Raw genomic sequence first — 20,240 nt, forward strand, 5'->3', positions numbered from 1 at the left:
AGATATTATTTTATAATTCATGTCAGGTTTCGACTCTGATGAAGTTATTTCACCTTCAGCTCTCCATATAGGCAGTGTTGCCCTCATCTCTATCCCTCAACTCGTCCTTATTGTCAGCCATGTTCACTTTACACATGGATTATGTAAATTAGCAAGCAAAGCTCTTTTTGATGGATGTCCTCTTGTGTTGGGTAATGGAACATGTATGTTTTGTGTCCTTGGCCCCAATATGTACATCAGATGTTTAGTATGGGCTCCTGTATTTGGTGTAAGTTGTTGTGTGGTTTGTCCATTCTATATAAGGTTCGGTTAGTCCTTTGGTTTATTTCCAGCTTTATTGTGATTAGTTTTTTTGTTTGTTGATGAGACAAACCTGCTGGAGGCTGGTGCAGACTGGGGGGCACCAAAGTCACCACTTGTCAAGTCCCATACATGGGTTTTAATCAATGATTATTAAATATGTTTTTTGTGAGGATGAGTTTAAGAATAATAAACAAAAGTTAAAATTACCCAAAATTTGAAAAGTTGCAAAGATAATATTTCGTTTACAGATTAGACAGCTCACTGACATAGAAGACTCTTTGATAACAAACTCCTTGTGAGGTCTCTGGCCATTAGTGAGTTTCTCAGAAGGAGGGAAAGCTCTGGGGTGAGAGGGGTCACCAGATATCTCTTCTCATTTGATACAGGAGAGAGCCTGAGGGGCCAGAGAGGCAGTGTGCTGGAGATCACAGGAACAGACTAATTGTTTCTGCCCCAGAGACACATGACTGATTGCTCTGTTACAGTTGTTCAATTTCACACATATGAACTGAGGGGAAATTAACTACACCAGCTGCAAGCAGAGTGAAATTTTTAGCTACTGTCATGACCGAGATAAAAACAAGACTCATGACGAGGCACATTAAAAGCTGAGACATGGCTTCCACCTTAATCTTTATTAGTTGCTTCTGTTATAGTTTAGCAAAGCAAACATCAAAGTATGAAGGCATCATTTCATAGAACTGTAATTCGTCTGATCTTTAGTATGGCACCACTGAAAATAATTAATGATCATATCAACATTTAAAAAGAAACCCAAACCAATTTTTTTTTTTAAAATCAACTGAGGAGAAAACAAGAAACCATTAACAACAGGTATTAGCCATTACATAATGTACTTAAAGTTACAAATCATCCGCAAGCAAAACACAACCAAGAATTCATACTTGGACCACCTCCTTAGGTCTGTGATTGTGATTTCTGTAGTCTGATATGAAATAAGGCAGATTCCTTCAATACAATTAGAGACAATCTGGTAAGGAGACAAGCGAAAGCGAAGAGGACTGTAATTCCTGTTGGTGAAGTTAAAAGCAATTTTCTGGCATGCACTGGAAACGGCAACAAAAAAAGGGGAGCGAAAGAACTAATTGATTTATTAAAAGACGCTCACATCTTGTTTAGTGCGCGTGGGTGTTGATGAACAGTTTCCTGGTGTTAGGAGTTAAGCTGCGGTTACAGCAGTGGCGGCTGTGATCGGTGATGTTCGGGGAGTGACACACCGCCTCTGAATCAAGGTATTGGCTGATTTGACTAAACAATGGAGCTCGAGCTGCAGAGTGTGTGTGAGGAGACATGGCAGGTGTCAGTGCGTTGCACTCCAAAGAGGCCTTACGAATGCAGGGTGTTGTCAGCTAGTCCACAGTTGAATGTCATCATGACTGTGGCGGCGGTGTTTTGGTCGTAAGAACAAAAGGATGGCAGATGTTAAGCATCACCCAACCTGGAGTGTCAACAGGAGCAGGAGCTGTGGCTGTTGTCCTCTGACAGCTTCACCATGCTCTCACAGTATAGATCAAATAAAGAGACTTGGTTCATCTCAGCGCACCCAACTGGCAAAATGATGTATGACTCTAACACACAGTGAGGTATGGCTCATCTTTTCTGGTTGATATGTTCAAGTCCTATAGTAAGGTTTTGTACATACATACATATACATACAGCACATACATACTTCAGGGATGAGTAGATTCTTAATGTAGAGGGAAAAGGCTAAATAAAGTAGGGAATGTGAGCATCTTGTGAGTAACTGGTTGTCCTGGGCCAGTGTCAGAGCCCATACTGACATGGGCCAGTCTGACACCAGTGTGGTTGGCTTCGCACAGTTTGCTGGCTGTCAGATGAGGTCGATTGTCCTTCCCTCAGCTGGTCATTCTTTCTTCTCAACAGTGTCTGGGGTAAAAAAAAACAACAAATTCATAGTGTGAATGTTTTGCAGGGCTAAATGACTGTTTCACACATTGCTGCGTCTTTAATATCACTGTTTATTGATGGTTCTCAAGCCGTTTATTCCTCTTATTTCAGCAGAGAAGACTTCTATTTACAATCTCTGCAAGGCTGAAAAGATAATTGCACGCCACGAAATAAAAGGGAGGACTGTAACTAAAACTATTGGTCGATTTGACAGAATGGTCGATCAACAGAAACAATTTACAAATTTTCAAAAGTGCTTAACATTCCCCTAATTCCAGTTTATGAATTGTGAAGATTAGCTGTTGTTACATTTTTTATATGAAATGGTAAACTGAACATTTTAATTTGGAGGCTGTGGTTGGACAAATGGAGCACATTGTTTACTTCATCTTGGGCTGTAGGACATTATAATAGCCCTTTTTTGTTGTTTTTTTAATAGTTTTTTATAGTGTAAAGGAAAGATGATTTTATCAAGCAAATTATCACAAGAGTAATCAATAATGACAATAATTGTTAGGTGTAGTCCTAGAAGAAACAATTTTATGGTACCATGTAGAATTTATCCTAACATTGGCTTTTGAGAAACAACATGGGGTCATTAAATTACAAGGTTTTTCTCCCATTGGAACATAGACTGTAAAATGAATGGTGGACAGAGCCACAGTGATATCACCAATTAGTTTGTGGAATACTGTTTGAAGCTCGAGTTTGGCCATATCGCCAATCTGACTGAGAACCCAAGGACTCGCCTTGGTAGCAACTTGTCAATCACAAGGTAGCCATGCCCTAAAGCATACCTTGTTCTATTGTCTGTTTTACTCTAAATGTGAAGATGAAGATGACTTGAAACTCACGATTGAGACCATAAACTGAAAAAGAGAGCTCATGGGTAAATTTGAAACACCAGTGATGGGTTTTTAGCATCATTTTTCATGGACCAAGTGTCTGGTAAATGGGAATCGGCCCGATAAAGGTTTTTTGGGTGACTCCCCTGAGTCACCCAAAATCATTAGCAGATATTCTCTAGGGACCAGTGATATCTCTACCTAATTTCATGGCAATCTGATCAGATGATATTTGGTCCAAAGCAGGATGTCTTGCTCTGGCAGTCACAACAGGGCAGTCAGTGGCGACTGCCCAGTCTCATGTGTTTTGATACTGTACTCTGGCTAATTTTAACTGCTCGCTATGTGCTAACCAGCTCCCTTATACACCATCCTACCCTGATCCACACGCTTGTTCGATAACGAGCTTTTTCTTCTCTGGCACATTGTCTGGCATTGTTTAAGCTCTCTCCTTTCTACACCAACCCGTTTGTCTCTGCCAAGTTATTTCATATGCTGCTAGCCTGTCCTATTTATTCAACCCTGACAATCTGTTCACAACAGTTGCTTAATGAATTTTTTTCCACCTGGAAAGTGTTCGATGCCCGAATCTGAATCCCTTTTCTTTGGCTCAACGACGACTATAGAGCCACACACAGAACAAATGCAGACATAGAAATTCACAGCACTCTCCACAGATGTCTACATTTAAATTACATGCTGTCTTATTACCCTGAATCTCAACGGGGCCCTGAGAATAACAACAGTGTGGTATCCTTATCAAATATGATTTATTGGCATGATTATTGCCCCTACCGTTTGTGTTGGCTACGTGTTAAAATAATATGCATTGCACACTTGATTTATTAAATGTCTGATAGTGGAGTTTGCAGGTAATTCATCACACTCAATCTCCAAAGACGTACTGACACGTTTATACCTAAATATCAGGGTCATAGCTGCGGACCTGAATAGAGAGGATTTACAAATGCATTCGGCCCTGGAGGAGCACATACTGAAAAACTGCCTGCCTGCCGCCTGCCCCTACAGAGGGAAGGAGATGGAGACAGACGGGGGAGGGAAACAGAGACAAGGAGGGTGAAGCTGGGTAATACTCTGCTGCACAGCGCCGAGGATTCTCCCGGTGAAGTGAATTTTAATTTGGCAGCTGTGGCCACTAATAAGAATCTTATAAATAGAGACGCGTTCGAGATAAGAGCGCAACAGTGAGCGAGTGTGAGTGCTTCTCCCACGCCCTTACCTTTGGACTGAATGCTGTCGGTTGGAATTGAATCAGGTTCTTCTGAGCCCTCGACGAGATCTTTCATCTCTTCTAGACAAGAGTAAGGGAGGGAAATGAAAAGAATAGAGAGGGGGAAGAGTGGAAAATTTGAGGAGATGCTGTGATAACCAAGCAATCTGCTGCCCCTCATCCCGTGCAGAAAAGCATCCATTTACCCATAACAATCTCTGTGCTCTGCCAAGCCTGTGGATCAAGCTGAGTGGGTTTAGAGTTACAGTGTAGCGAACAAGAACTTTCTGACATCAGGATTGAACTGGCTGTGTTCTAATGTGTGTCCAACATATAATGTTATATATACTGTGATATTTGATATTAATCTAGGCAGGTATGTTGACAGATATAACCAACTGTGAGTAGCAGGAAAGAAAGAAGGGGGGTGGGGGCGGCAGAGTTGCAGTGTCAAGATTTCATCTAGGTGTCACAGCACCCAGAGTGGTTAGTAGAGCTGCAACGATTAACTTATTAATTCAATGTTCAGTGATTATTGATTATCATTTTCTCGATTACTCGATTAGTTGTTTGGTCTATTAAGTGTGGGAAAATGGCCAAGAAAGCCCAGGATGATGTCCTCAAATGTCTTATTTTGTTCACAACCCAGATATATTCAGTTTACTGTCAGAGGGGAGTAAAGAACCCAGAAAATATTCACATTTATGAAGCTGGCATCAGAGAATTGTCACTTATTCTGTTGATTAATTTAACTTGCTGGACCACTTGCACGCCTCCTGGTGGAGAGACTGGACAGCTGCCAGAATGGGTTGATTGAAATTTGCCATTTGCTATTTATCACTGCAGCTCTAAATTGATTAGTTAGCAACTATTAAATTATTTGCCAACTATTTAAATAATAGATTCATCGGTTTGAATAATTTATAAGAAAAAGAAAAAAAAATCTAAATTCTCTGATTCCAGCTTCTCAAATATGAATATGTTCTGGTTTCCTTCCTCCTCTGTGACAGTTAATTGAATACCTTTGGGTTGTGGAAAAATCAAGATATTTGAGGACATCATCTTTGGCTTGTGGAAACACTGATTGAGATTTTAACCATTTTCTAGACCAAATAACTAATCAATTAGTTGACAATGAATATAATCGTTAGTTGCAGCCCTAGAGGGAAGTGCATGGGGGAAAAAAATGATGTCTATTCACCTCCATTGCTGGTGCCAGTGTTGACCTCAGGGTCATCTGCAATTTAAGGCACATATAGATGTAAACATGTTAATCACCTTTAATGTGGATTCATGCATTCAGATTCAGTTGATAAAAGGCTTAGGTATGAAAAAAGTCATTATTTCCACTGTAGTTTAAAAAAAAAACACATTCAGCTCAGAAAAGTAGATCATCCACAAACCACTCGAAGAAGAGCGACTTCATACTCATGGTCTCACATTTACATTCTTCCCTGATTGACTTTTAACAGTCTCTCATGCCTGGAAATTTAGGGCCTTCCTGAGGAGTTACACTTCAAAAAATAACAAAACAAATGTGAGAAAAGAAAGAGATGCATGCAAAATTAATTACAGACTGCCATCCCTGTAAGGCAGCCCGAGACCCCCTCTGCCACCCCCCTCACCCTCTCCCCCACACATCCTTCTCCCCCTCTATCCTTCCTGTAACATCTGTACTCACACAACTCCTTCTCTGCTACTCCCTGAGCAAACCTCGCTGCTTCCCCCTTTGCAACAACAATCATCCAAACAAAGAACGCCATAAAAATAACCGCTCTCCCCAGGCAGTCCGCCGATGATGTAAACAAATACAACTGCTTAGGCGTGATAGAAGAACCCGTCGGATCCAAAGTGGTTTCAGTGTTCTGTATGTTTATGGTAACAAGTCTGCCGTCAAGGTCGTTTAATCCCTCGCTTGTAATTGCAGGTTTGGATACACGTGCCAGGTTGCAGCATGTTGACAGCTTGGGCGTTACATACTACCTCTGCTTCACTGGCACCTTGGACCTGTAGGCTGCCAGCTATCAAGAACGTGAATTACACCGCTTTTTCAACATGAAGTCAAACTGATTTAATCTGTTGCAACATTTTGGAATGAAATTTCTCCTCCCTGAGACACCAGCGGGACTCAAGGACTGTCGAAAAGCAGGAAGGATGAAGCAACAATCTCACCCTCATTTTCTTTTTTTTTTCTTTTTTTCTTTACTTTTTGATCTGAGGCTTGGATCTGTCCAGTGGGATGAAATCACATTATTTTCTTTTACGCAAAACTCTTTAAAGGGTAATACTGGTTATATACAACTTGGATCTTATATGCGTAGTTTTGGCTCTGATTTCTATGAGTAATGAGAGTGCAACAATGATTCCAAAGAGACTGTAAATAAAGACAGGATTATATGATTTTCAAAGATTTTTTTAAATACTGCAACATGCCATTTAAGAATAACCACAGCATCCCAACCTTTTTAGAATCAGGTTGTAATATACTTAAATGTGCAATATGTAAGAATTGATCACCTGTTGAATTCATACTCTAAAAAAAGGGGGCCTGTCCTTTTTTATTATGCCACTGCAAGCTCCCGGTCTGTGATGCTAACTGCACGGCTAACTGAGCTTACTAGCTAATGGCAGCTACACTAGGCTGCAGTTAACACTCTGGTGATATGAATTCTTACGTATTGCACCTTTAATAAGCTAATTGCTGTGATCTAGGAACACGGTAAGATTAGTAAATTGATGCCAGACGGGACAAGAAATGCTGACACTCTTTGTGTAAACATCAATCATAGCTAAGAGACCTACCTCAACCCCAAATAAGACTATAATACTTGTGTTTCTTGCCCTGCAGGTGTGACAATGTCATTGTGTTCCCAGATCACAACAATTACTTGGAGTACATTGTTATTATAGCCAACACAAATGGCCAAAAGTACGAGAATAAGAACCAGGTTGAAATTCATTTTCTGCCTTATTATAAATTAATCAAAGAAGCAGATTTGCCACCAGATTCAGATCTTCTCTGTAATGGAATATATTAACAGGAAACTTGTACACACACATTGTGGCACATGTGTTCGGGAGCCTCGCGTATGGCATCGGTGGTGATGGAATAAATTATGCATACACATGAAATGTGTGATCACTTTACGGATATTAAAGCTGATGGCGGGACATGTGGAGTGTGCTTGATGTTGCGGCTCATGTTGGAACTGAGCCTCCATCATGTCCGCCTGCGTATACGAGCAAGCGTAGCATGCCTGTGTGCAGCAGCAGTAGGAGCTCACTGAAGCCCTGGCCTCATTCATGATTCCCCCTTCTTCCTCTATCACAGGTAATAACAACAGAGACTGGGTGCTGTGGCATCATCTTCCTCTAACATACCGCGCTGATCAAGATGAAGCAAAGGGCTCAGAATTTCCTCTTATTGCGGCCACAGCCTCCCCTCCCTGCCTGAAGCACAGAGGGAACAGCAACACCAGTCTGCCTCGCTCTTTAATTTGACTCCGGTGTGCTGACAGTAGAGGGACTATCATTTAGAGAGGGGGGGAGTGAGTGTGCTGTGGTAAACACATAAACAAGATGGGGGGAGAGAGAAAAACGGGCCTCTGTCAAGGTTCTGGTGAAGGAGAGGCACAGTCCACAGAGGGCTGATAAGGGAAAGAGAAAAACAGTAGACCGAATTGACTCCCTCAGCAGGAAACTAGACAGCTTACACCAGTGGTTCTTTAAGCTGGGACCGAGGACCCTGAGGGTCCTTGACAGTGTTTCCCATCCTCCATTTATGTATGTTCATTATGCGTACATAATTAATATACTATAAAGGTTAGGGCACAAATTCTTTGAGGATCTAAAACATAACTGTTTCTATTTCTCTATAAATATATGTAACCTTAGTAAGGGTGACTGTTAATAAGGATTTAAAAGAGTATCTGATCTGCATTTTTTACACACAGAGCATTTATCTGTTTATCTTTTTGTTATCATGATGTTTCAGTGAAGGATTCAAGACAGATTAATTAACAAGTGAACACAGATCACGCAGGAGATCTAAAACATTTAAAACATTTGCCAAACTACTCTTAACTTTTCTTGTCACTTCAGCCTTTCAGAAGTTCAGAGAAAAGCCCCCAGTAGCTCGAGAGGGAGGGTGACAATTCATGTGTGTGTGCGCGCTCACATCTGCACACACAAGAGAAAGGAGAGGAAGGAAGAGAGTTGGGCATAAGTCAACCTCTATGCAGACAAGCAGAAAATTACATCCCCCCCACCTTGCATTCATTTATTAGACAAGAGGTAGTTAGCGTTCTGTTGGTCAGCATTAGTGTGCTGCACCGCAATATTCAACCATTATAGAAAATGTGTTTGAACTCGAGAGCAACTGCAAATTAATATTTTAAAGAATCTTATCAATAAGTGAAAAGATTTTTGATTAGCTTGAGCTTTTTGTGGAATACGTTTTCTCATTATTTCGCATCATCCTCAAAAAGCATGTGTCACGATCAGCAGCAGTTCTGCCTCCACACCACTTTTAATGTTCTTGTCATTCCATCTCAGTCAGCCCACAGGGGAGGCAGTCCCTGCGGGTCACCCGCACGGCAGCATGGGAACCGTCTCTGCTTAATGTTCCAGACAGGAGCCTTGGGCAGAACAGGAGGTTCCGCTCGTCCCTCAGCCACAGGACATCTCACTGTCTTTTATTCAACTCGTCTTTTCTTGAGCAGTGGAAGAATAAAAAATCAATGGAGGTGTGGAGGTGCAGAAGTGTCTGTGCCCTACAGTGTCAGTACCCCCAGGAGAATTTCTTCTGCTCATTTTGATCCCCAGACCGTGGCATGGCGGGGCTGCTCTGCTGTGTCTGAACAGCTCCTGGAGCTTTGATCTCAGCCGGCTCACACAGGTGTCCAGCTGCTTTCGCTCAAACAATGGACCCGACCCATCACAGTCTCAGTCTGGTAGCTACTGAAAAACCATTAAAACGGTTGCTCAGTATCACCTGGTACTAAAGTATGCCCAAATTTAAACACACCACAAATGAAAAGCCTTTATGGACTAAATCACTTTCACTTATTGCACAAAGTATTTCCATTATGCTTCAGTTGATTGCAAAGGTTTGTGCAACTTACAAGAGGCAGGCCTGCTCAATAGCATTTCATCTTGTGCGAATAAGATAGGAAAATGTCAAGGTCAATACTGGTATCTATTGAGAGGCTCCTTTCCTTTCAGGAGATGAGAGCAGAATTAATTTGAGCATGTAAACTGGGTGGTCTATGAGGGACATGGGCCTGGTCTGCAGTGGGCCGTGTATATTAAACAAGTATCAAAGAGCCCCTCATTGAACTTTGCATGGACTAATAGCTTCGGGCCTGAAATGTCTACTACAAAGATAATTAAAGACATCTCCCTGCTCGAGCAAAACAAGAGTGGGTGGACCTCAACAAGTACCAAACCAAAAGAACTAATGAGCTGGTAAATGTGGAAAGCAGCCCATTTTCTTATGTTAATGTTAAGTTTGTAGTGCAGGCTTGTGGAAATGGCTTAGTTGCATGACCTGCCATTCTCAAAACAGGAAAAAGGGGATTTTGTTCGGAAGAGAGGGTGGGGTGGGGGGCTGGGGGGGTCAGCATTTGATAGCCGGAGTTTTCTTTGCTATGAGATGGAACACTGTCTGACAATCTGAGCCAATTAAAGAGCACTGAGCTGTGACCTGCAGGCTAGGGAGACGAAAACAAGCCTGCTCAATAAACACTGTGACCGCCCCTCTCTACTGCCATCCTCCCGAAAAGCCAAGAGTCTTCATTAATATTCCGCCTTTATTCTCCCTAAGAAAAGGCTGCGGGGTTGTGGACACTAAGTAGCATTGTGCTCCCCTGCGGGTTTGGGATAACCTCGCGGTGGTGGTTGCGGCGGGGCGGCTTCGAGTCGGGTCAGGGTTCTCTAAACAGACTGAAAAGGCCTGAGCTCATTACACAGGCCTGGACCATGCTTGACAAGACGAGAAAACACAGAGTGCTCTGAATGACTGAAAAGAGAACAGATCGCCATCTGCTTTGGGGTTAAGCTACGACTCAGAGAAGTGAAGATGATTAGAAGGCAGAGAGAGATGGCAGAAAAAAAGAGGAGGCACGGTTGACAACATATGTTGCAAAAACTGAAGGCAGAATGACCACTGGCAAACCTTTGATAAGACTCAGCAAGGGCTGAAAGAAACAGGAAGGCCAGTAAAAATGTTGTCTCCACTGGCAGTGTCTTTCACTCTTGATCTCTCTTTCTACTCTTTTTCTGTTCCCCACTTTGTCCACGGCTGTGTGTCACAGTCACACTGGTCTGTCAGAAGACAAAAAGGAGGTAAAAGAAGAACACTCAGATATCCTGAGATGAAAGGCGAAAGTGAATAACTGATTAAGTGAAGACGTGAGAGATGGAGACAACACAAAAATAGACATGGAAGGGAAAAAATGCAAAAGAGGCCTCCCCCTGTGTGACCTACATACCTGCTAAACCTGCTGTCAGTGCTGGCCTGCTCCTCTCTCATCACTCGCTGAATTACTTTACATAATCTTTAGACTCTCCCTGCACTGCTAGCAGGCCTGCTGCAGGAAGCTGCTCACCTCTGTCTTCAATACCTATTGTGGTTTACTATATCAAGGCACAGGCAGACTGTCTTGCAGGGGGGCTGGTAAATCTGACACAAGGTGATGTGTATTAAAATGGGACACGCCACAGCGGAGGGAGGTGTAGAAGAAGCATGTTTATGGGGAAAGGCCTGGATGTTTGTGCCGCTCGGGCCAGCTGACTGATTTGCAGTTATGAAGTGATGCCTCTTCTGGGCAGCTCAAGGTCTTCCGCAGGAGATCATGGATTTGGACTGGTCAATATAATCAAAGTGCTCGTCTAGACGGCAGTGAAAACCAGGAGCCCTTGCAGAGCAGCTGTCGATCACTGAAAGGTCAGCAAGAGAGCAGCTTGATTGGTAGACCTCAGTGGAGGCACTGAGTATGTGTCAGCAGCATAATGAGCGACTGATAGAGATATATTTAAAGCAAATGAAGATGTTGCAGCAGATATAGCAACATGTTCTTGCACCTAACGTACTCAACTGTATCGTATAATTAGGGTTGAAAAAAACTTGTTTTTGTGGATGATTCATTTGCCCATTATATTTCAGATTAACCATTTGGTCTGTGACATGTCGGGGAAATAGAATATGAATTAAAAAACTGCATTTCACAGTTTTCCAAAGCCCAAAGTGACAAACCCCCAAATATTCTGTTTACTGCAATGTTAAAACAAGGAAAGGCAGCAAATTCTTACATTTGACGAGGTGGAACCATCAAACATTAGGCAAATTTTGCTTGAATTAATAATTGCCAAATATTTCGTTTATTTCAACAAATTATTGTATTGGATCTCATAACATCATACCCTGTGTGCACTCTGAGAGAAAGGGCTCAATATCTGAACAATTCTAGCGAGTTAAGTGCGCATTGCTAAAGACTTTAAATCCCAACTGTCACGTTTGTGTCTGAAATACCACCGTTGTCAGCATCTCAACTAGGGTTTTCTTCTGTTTCTAACTAAAGTAGCTCTACCGTCAAATCTTCCTCACTGCCTCTAGGAGACAGGCAACCCATACAGAGATCACTCATCACTCAAACAATGTCTTTGTGTGTTTTTAAAGGATGTGTGTGTGATGGAGACTAAAATATGTTCCAGACTCTTCAAACACAGATTTGTTGCACCTCTGCTGGCTGACAAATTTCCACTGTGCTTGATTCATTTGCCATTTTTGTGAAGCAAACAGAGGGGTGGAGACAGGATCAGAGAGCTGATCAAAAGAGGAGCTTCAAAGGAGGACAGAAAAAGTGTGTCCCTTGCAGCCTGTTAGATGAGGGCCCCTCTCTTTGAAGCTGGCTTCTGGGCCAGAGGTGACCAACATAATGGACATTGTGCACATTGTTGGTCTGTTCTCCATCTCCGGCTAAATAACCACACAGTGTGTTTCTCATCAACAAGAAGATACTAGAAAATGATGGAGGGTGCTGCTGTGCTGAGGAATGATGTCACAGAACCGGCTCCACTCCAAGTGATCACCAGACTCTGAAACAATGTCATTATTTTTGAAAAGTGAAACTTTTTCATATTGAAAACAGAAGGAAACTGGCTTGTGACCTAAAATTTACAAAGCAAGTCAAAACAAGCCATCATGTGGAGCTTAAGAATGAGGAGCAAAGCCCACTGGAATCCAACGATAAAAGCTGCGTTAATACGGATAAAGATAAGATGGTGGGTAGCCGCCTCACGGCGCTCACACACAATGCCTCAGCAGGGTTGTGATTGGTGTAGCTGTTGTTCCTGGACGTTCACAGTCAGAGTGAAAAGCTATAAAACACAAGCATAGCCTAATGTCTTCAGCCTGTGGCAGCTTGCTCCCTGAGGAGCCACTCAGTGTTGCAGTATACAATGTTATGCCAAAAGTTAATTGTGCGCTGACAACTCTTAGCCACAGGAAAGGCCGCATTGCTCTCCAGAATTAGATTTACACCACCAGTATCCCATTGTTCACAAAAGACCAAGAGAAAAGGGCACAAAACAACCAATTAAGCAAAGCTTTCCAATCCTTTCTGCAGTTGTAAGACAAAGGAACATAAATGCAAAGCGCACTTCGGCAACAACAAATTCTGAGAGGAATATACCAATGAATTCAGAGATAAATTATTCAAGCTGCTAAAAAGAGGGAAAGAAAAAAGTCTCTTTTGATTTGCAATGGATTACTCAGAAATTCCACTCTTTGTACACTTTGTACTTGACACTTTAAAATAAAAAAGCGACCACACAGGGTCACTGTGGTTTGATTGTTTTGTGTGTACCTACATACTGCCAATGGCAAGTCTGCAGGATTTCAGAGGAGCCATTTGTGTCGGTTTGTTGTTTTGTTACACTCAAGCCGTACCACTGGGGGAGTAAAATACATAGAAATCAATAACATCCCCCAAATAACACTTGCAAACAAGAGAATAAAATCAATTCTCGTGACGGTTTTAGAAGGGGATTTGTTGTGCCTCCATTTTGATTTTTTTTTTGTTATTGTTTGTGGGTCTTACAAGGGAGAGAGGTGACATGACGTGCATGATTTTTTTGGGCACCATGTGGATGCAGCCGGGCTTTCTGCTCAGAGACTCACCTACAGTGAGCAAAGTCACAGTGTTCAATCAAGCAGCCACACCCATCTGTACTTAACATATACTGGCCACAGCGGGAAAAAAACATTTGGAGGCACAATGTTGTGAAACTGAGACAATAAAGTAACCATAAACATGTGAAAAGTTGTGGGTAATGAGGATGAACTGGAGTTTACTTGAGTTCCTGTAATGTTTTTTTTAACAACACAACAGGTCTAAGGAGAGAAAATGAAACAAAGCAAAATCAAAAGCAAGATGAGCAGTGGGAATGTCAGCTCCAACAGCCTCTGGGCTGATGTAATGGTGCCTTGTCTCTCTGCTGTGTTGAGACTGAGATTGTTGTGATGGCCCGCTGCGTCTGTCTGTCTCCCCATCCTTTTTCTCCCCATCTTCCCTGCAGGATCCCACCTGCCTGGCTTTACTATGCCATTACAGCTCGTCCCTGACTCGCCCGCCTTGTCTGCACCTGGCCACACTCAGGTGGAGCCCACCCCACTGAAGTATTCTGTGTAGCTATAGTCATGGAGATGCTTTCATCCCACAGACAGCCTCTAACAGGGGCCAACTTTATCAAAGGCAGGAAGAAAAAAGAACATTGATATATTGAAGACTCGGGTTCCTTCGATTGTGAGGTTGTCTGTGATTTATATTGAAGAGCAGAATAATAGGGAGAGTATTTGTTTAAGAGGTTGTCGATAATAGGCTCTTACTAAACTGGCTGGCAGTGTAATAGGAAACACTACTACAGAGCAGTCTTGTACACAACAAACCTTATTCAGGTTTGTGTTGCTGCATTGCATGACATGCAAATATTTTACAGGCGAAACTCGCTCAAAGTTTGATTGGGAAGAAGGATGAGCCGCTGTTTGCTCAGTGGCATTGAATCGGTGCAGCCATTAAATCTTACCTTTGGAGCTAAGACAATAGCTATCGACTCCTGTAGGAGAATCACGCTGCATGAAGGAAAAACAATTTCTGCTCACAACTCAGATTTATTTATTCCTAGCTTTAGGCAAAGACAGTCTTATTTTAATTTATGGGTGTTCCATGAGCTTACTGAAGCGGGTGCCCACTCTCACAAGTCACAAGAACAAGGCTTGCTGGATAGATATTTCAAACACAATAACAATACAGCCTCCATTTCCATTTTAAAGTGTCTTATGAATATTCATAAATAAAGGACGCTTGGATTCTGATTCAATTCGGGGAGTGGGGGCCTTTATAACATCCCAAATATCAGGCTGAGAATCTCATTGCCTGTGCAGGGAGATATCTAATACACATGATTTATATAGTGGAGCGTGCAGCCTGATTTAAAATACAAAATCTCTCCTCTGCCTACCTCCTTACATATCTCTACTCCGCAGAGATATTCTAGAGAACGAAAGAAATCCACAGAATATAATATTTGTGATATTGTTTGGATCTTATGGCTCTCGGTTGCTTATAATATTGCATTAAACTGAAGTCATTTGTAAAGCCAAGAACAACAGTGCTAAATCCTGCATGTTTATATGAATAGTCCTGAAACGTAAATAACAGATGCAGTTTGGTGACCAGCTAAGACATCAGCAAATGACCTGCGCAGCATCCTACACCCTTAACGAATATAATGGAATGTGTGCAGACTGAAGAAATTGTTAAATTAACAAGTTACAATGATGGCGAGAGTGAAAATGAATAAAACACTAAGCTGTTTTCTTTAGCTTTGTATTATTTAGTGTGACTGTTGAGCTGGGACTGCGATGCTTAGCTGTGATACACACTTCTATATGTGCAATATTGAGCTATGTGAGAACAGCAGGGTGTCAGCAGACCTTGCTGACAACTGGGAGTAAGTGGATATAAATGTGCAGATGCAAAAGATGGTGCTTGAGGATGCTGTAGTGCAATGTGGGATCACTAACACCCCATTTTCACCTGGTATTAAAATGGGATCTGCATCCAGTTATGTTATCCAGATGATAAACGATCCTGCCTTTGTGTTTACATCTAGTATTTTCAATGCGCTCTTGCTATCCTCATTGAGATGAGATCTCGTCCTCCAGAGCAAAACCTGCATTTAAGTAATTTGAGGTTGTGGAAAATCAGCCTTTAAAAAAAATCCCAGAGTTTTGTTGGTTGTTATGTTAGGGGAAACTGCATAAACTTTGTGAAACGATATTGACAATAAATCTTTAATTAGACACCATCTTATGATGGGGCCGCACTAGCCACGACGCCCATCAACATGTTGGTGTTCAGAGCCATGAATACTAATGACTATGAGTAATTATTACTTCACTATTATATGAGCACTCAGGACTCATGGGTTAGACAACACCCATCTTCGAACTCTGCCTTTATTTTGATCTCAGCGACACACTTCAATCTTCAGTCAAATTTCCTGACTGAATCATAACAAAATGTGGGCCAGGGGTGTAAAGTGTGAGGGGGCCATCCGCCTAATTTTGGCCCCCTTCATGGACCACACCAAAATTGGCCTTCATTTTGATCTCAACTACACACCTGTGAAATTTTGTGGCTGTATTTTACACTGTTGTGACGCTAAAGCACTGACAAATATCTGTCTATGAACAGACATATAATACATAAAATACTCAAAACTGCTTCTGTGGTAGTGTCTGCAACAAAAGGTGTCCGGGATCATTTTTTTGCCATGTACACACACACACACACACACACACACACACACACACACACACACACACACACACACACACACACACACACACACACACACACACACACACACACACACACACACACACACACACACACACACTGGACACACACAAACTGGACACATCACTAGCAGACGCTAGTTATGTTTCTCCTCTTGTAAAACTGGTAAATGCAATGTCATTTCTGTCTCTGTATAAAAAATATTGTGTCGGTTTGTCACTCTGTGTTGCATTCCTGGCCTGTAGGCTACTCCGTGACCACAAAATGATACGGCTTGTTAACAACAGATCAGCTGCACAGACGAATGCAACGCACACCCTTGCAAACGCTCATTCTGCTTTCATGTTTCACACAGTTCTGTTTAATAACGACTCTTTTGGCACTTCCATGGCACTAACTAGATGTATAATCAGTAATGAGATGCACGTCTCTTTTAGCTTTTTTGTTGCTCGCTCTCTAAATTTAAACAAGAATCTACATTTCATTTGAGCTAAAAACAAATATACGTATCATAGTTATTTTGTGTCTATATGCCAGCACGTTGTGTGGATTGAGTTCACATCTACCTAAGATCCAAACAGAACGCAAGCCAGACTACCTTTAGATGTGGTCCGGCAGATCCGATCACATTCTGATTACAACGCATTTACACTTTGTATTAACATGTGTTTTTCTTTATCCAGATAATGTCGAGATATAAAAGAGGAGCTTCAGAGGATAATACCAGGTGTGAATGGGGCCTTCATACTAAAATGCTGGTTATTATGAAATCAAATACATCCAAAGCCACAGGTGCAGTATAGCTGGTTTGATGTCAGCTACAGTACTGTAGATGCTGCTCAGAGGGCATAAAAACGTACACGACGGAGCAATTAACCTAACACCAAATTAAAAAGCATTACTTGAACAGCATTTACTGTAGGATCAAAGCGAGAGGACTGCAAGAGGCAGCACATTTCTTCTCTCTAAATTGCTTCTCCTTGCTCTTGTGTTTAAGAGATATATCCTTCTTTTGAGCAACAGCTCGCATGCTGGCTCATTTCTAAAATGGTGATGTCTTGGGTTACTCTCACCTTGACACAGATGGGAAAATATTTCAGTGAAGTCAAAGATATATAATTAAATAAGACAGGTGAATAAGGCTGCTACAATATTTTTCCATTTGATTATCAAGATTTTGCTCATACATATGAATTTGTTTCAGAAACGATACAAAGCTCAACATTTTTCTATCTTTCATGTAATCAAAGATAGCTCCTCTATGGTTTCTGTCCAAACATCAGACAGCTGACAGTGTGTGTGAGGAGAAAGAATACAACAAATAGTATAGCAACACCTCTGAGGTATCTGTGCCCTCAAATTATTATTCGATTGTGAATATAAGACAATGTCTAAAGCATTTAAAATACAGCTGGAGGCGAGAACCACACAGACACACACACTGTGACTCACGAGTAGGTGTATGCATGTGTGTATGTGTAGCAACCTCATATTCAGCTGTCTTTAAATTGTTTGATTCATTACTCATTCCTCCTGTCATTATGAGCCTTTTTATTAGTCATTTCAATGAGGCAGATTTAACCTCTATTGCCATGAGCAGGTAGCCTGATTACAGTTATTATTTTTAATAAAGGGTATTGGCTTGGGAATCATTCAGTCTTGTCCTGTGAATAGCTGGTTACACATGGATAAGCCGGGGGTTGTGTTGGCCTGCATGAGATTCAATATCCGAGACAGTTTCGGTCCGCGCTCCTTCCAAAGCCCTGCTTCTCTGTACAAAATGCAATCTGCCTGCAATCAGGAATGACACCACTGTTTACTGCTTGACGGTGCCACGGCACAGCACACAGCCCATGGTAACCCTAGACAGTGACAGACACTGGCGGGGCTCAGGCGAGACACAATCAACAGGCTGGAGTGAAGCTTTCCAGTGATGGAAAGCCTGCAGTGTTTGTAGGACGTATTCCAATGGCTTTTCAGAGAGGATGGAGAAGGCTATCTCAGATAGATCTATCTGGAATGTTCACTCTCACCCTAAATTAATTGAATGTCAGTCAAAGAGAAACTGAAATGGAGGTGAGAGAGTGACTCAGACCTTTGTGTTAGTGCAGTGGTGGGAGAGGGATAGCTGGGGTTCACAAATCTATCGCTCAGCTTCTCCAGAGAATACCCTTAATCAGTGACAATGCTATCCAGGTTTTTCTCTGGTTAGTCAGAGAAAAATGGGGATAAATAAAGATAGATTATCACAAGCAAAATGGCTGGCCTCATCATGGAGCGTACTGGATGGGCTGAATGCAAATAAAGGCTAAATAAATGGCTAAAACAGACAGAGAGGAGGATAAAGAAAAGAGCTGTACCATAAATTCTAATCTAATATTGATAACCTTAATGATAGATGTATTTCCTGTGAATACTGTCAACAAATCACTAAAACCAGCAAAGTGTAAGACCTTCTCTCAATACTTTCTGACTTCCCTACATTGTCTGTGGCACTGAGCTTAAAGCTTAAAGCCATTTGTTTCTACGGAAAACAAAAACTATTTTTTAAAACAGACAAAGTAATTTCCTAAAACAACTGGGCACTTAAGTGTTCAACAAACTTTACTCAAACAGGAGTAGAGATTGTATTTGTTGGGCAGAATTGAATTAACAGGTCACCCCGGGCAATAGTTTGGCCCATTGATGTGTTTTGAATAGTAAACAATGAAAGTATTTTCAAGGGATTTGTTGACAGAATAGCAAAAAAATTGACTATTGACAACTTTAGTCTATACCAAGCGGCTGGTTTGAAGCCACCTCTAATCCTAGATACTTGCTATGTTAGAATAACAAAGAGTAACTCCAGGTGTAAGTGTCATGAACAGCAGTACAGTTGTCAAAGTTGTATGTGTGACCACACCCTGCTGTGATGTAGCATGGTACTATAGTGTCACATGGTGTTGGTATGGTAAACAGGATTATTAGTTTGGATTCAGTTAGACAACAACCAGTGGTTCATCAGATCTTGAACAGAAGCACCTACATGCAAAATAGGTCTTTTAAACGCACAGTAGGTAGTTCCTGCTGCTAGGGGTCTCTCAGTTAAAATTATGAAAACAAAAGACATTGTGAACTAGCTTGGGATCATGAGAGTTGCTGTCTTCATTGTTGAACAACCACAATCGCCAAGGAAAAATCTCTCTGACATTACTCTGGCAGACATGTTAAGTCACTGTCACCGACTTCCTTCCTCACTTTCTTATGTTTTCCCGAAAGTTTTAGCAACAGGCAACCAAATTAAACTCACCATTACCTTGAATAAAACCACAAATTTCTCTGGGTTTGAACATTGTTGGAAAAAATTGGGATAGTATAGTTACTAAACCCAAAATATATAACAAAAGTAACGTTGTTTTTAGACACTTTTAAGGGGCTCTGTGGAACTTCTGTCTTAAGTCTATGTTAGGGGACAGCAACTACGGTTGCTCTCTTTTAGCAGAGCGGAGAAAAGGCAAGGCCCTCAAGAATGTGCATAAAGTCACATCCTTTGGACTGCCGTGGAAAATCCGATCCGAGTCCTTCACAAAGAAATCCACAGTCTAGCAGCATTAAACAAATCGTCCCCAGGCTTGTATTGGAAACTGAGAGAAATGGGGAAAAGGTCTCATTTTTCCATGTCACATTACAATCCGCTCACAAAAGTGATTATTACATGTAAATTACAGGTTGTAACGATCTAAGGACGAAATCTTACATATTATATCTTTACATGACTGGTACAATAATCTGTTCCCAGTCCAAACTGGCCCATTAAAAGGTACCTGTCAAATTCATACACAAAACAAATGGGGTGCAGCATATCACTAGTAACCACTTACTGCTGCTAATTGTGGCTGTTGTTAGCTAGTTAGCTCAGTTAGCCATGAAGCCAGTGATCTGGACTGGGAGCATGGAGCATATAATGTCAAAACTGACATTTCTTCACATTCTGTTGATTTTAGTTCATTTTAAAATGTTTTCCAGGAAAATCTTACATATTTCAAAGAACAATGCCTATTCCATACAGCTGTAATAGTCAATATTAAT

At 41.5% G+C, this 20,240-nt stretch overlaps 2 protein-coding genes across 6 annotated transcripts in view; one reads left to right on the plus strand and one right to left on the minus strand.

Moving 5' to 3' along the window:
• The window catches only part of kif16bb (kinesin family member 16Bb), a 55,846-nt gene extending 48,937 nt beyond the window's left edge, over positions 1–6,909 (plus strand). The window contains exon 21 of the transcript XR_012180129.1: positions 6,236–6,909. The gene's annotated coding sequence lies outside the window, so the exon portion shown is untranslated. The remainder of the gene's footprint in view (positions 1–6,235) is intronic.
• macrod2 (mono-ADP ribosylhydrolase 2) overlaps positions 905–20,240 on the minus strand; it is a 432,177-nt gene continuing 412,841 nt past the window's right edge. For 4 of the 5 annotated variants that reach the window (XM_073481704.1, XM_073481703.1, XM_073481702.1 and 1 more), the window contains 3 exons: positions 5,510–5,545; positions 4,318–4,389; positions 905–2,211 (listed from right to left, as the gene is read on the minus strand). In XM_073481704.1, the coding sequence (XP_073337805.1) occupies positions 2,189–2,211; positions 4,318–4,389; positions 5,510–5,545 (131 nt within the window). In that variant the 3' untranslated portion in view covers positions 905–2,188. The remainder of the gene's footprint in view (positions 2,212–4,317; positions 4,390–5,509; positions 5,546–20,240) is intronic. The other variant, XM_073481701.1, reaches the window with a different exon arrangement.

The sequence above is a fragment of the Pagrus major genome, chromosome 15 (genome assembly GCF_040436345.1).
Source record: "Pagrus major chromosome 15, Pma_NU_1.0".
Taxonomy (NCBI): Eukaryota; Metazoa; Chordata; class Actinopteri; order Spariformes; family Sparidae; genus Pagrus; species Pagrus major.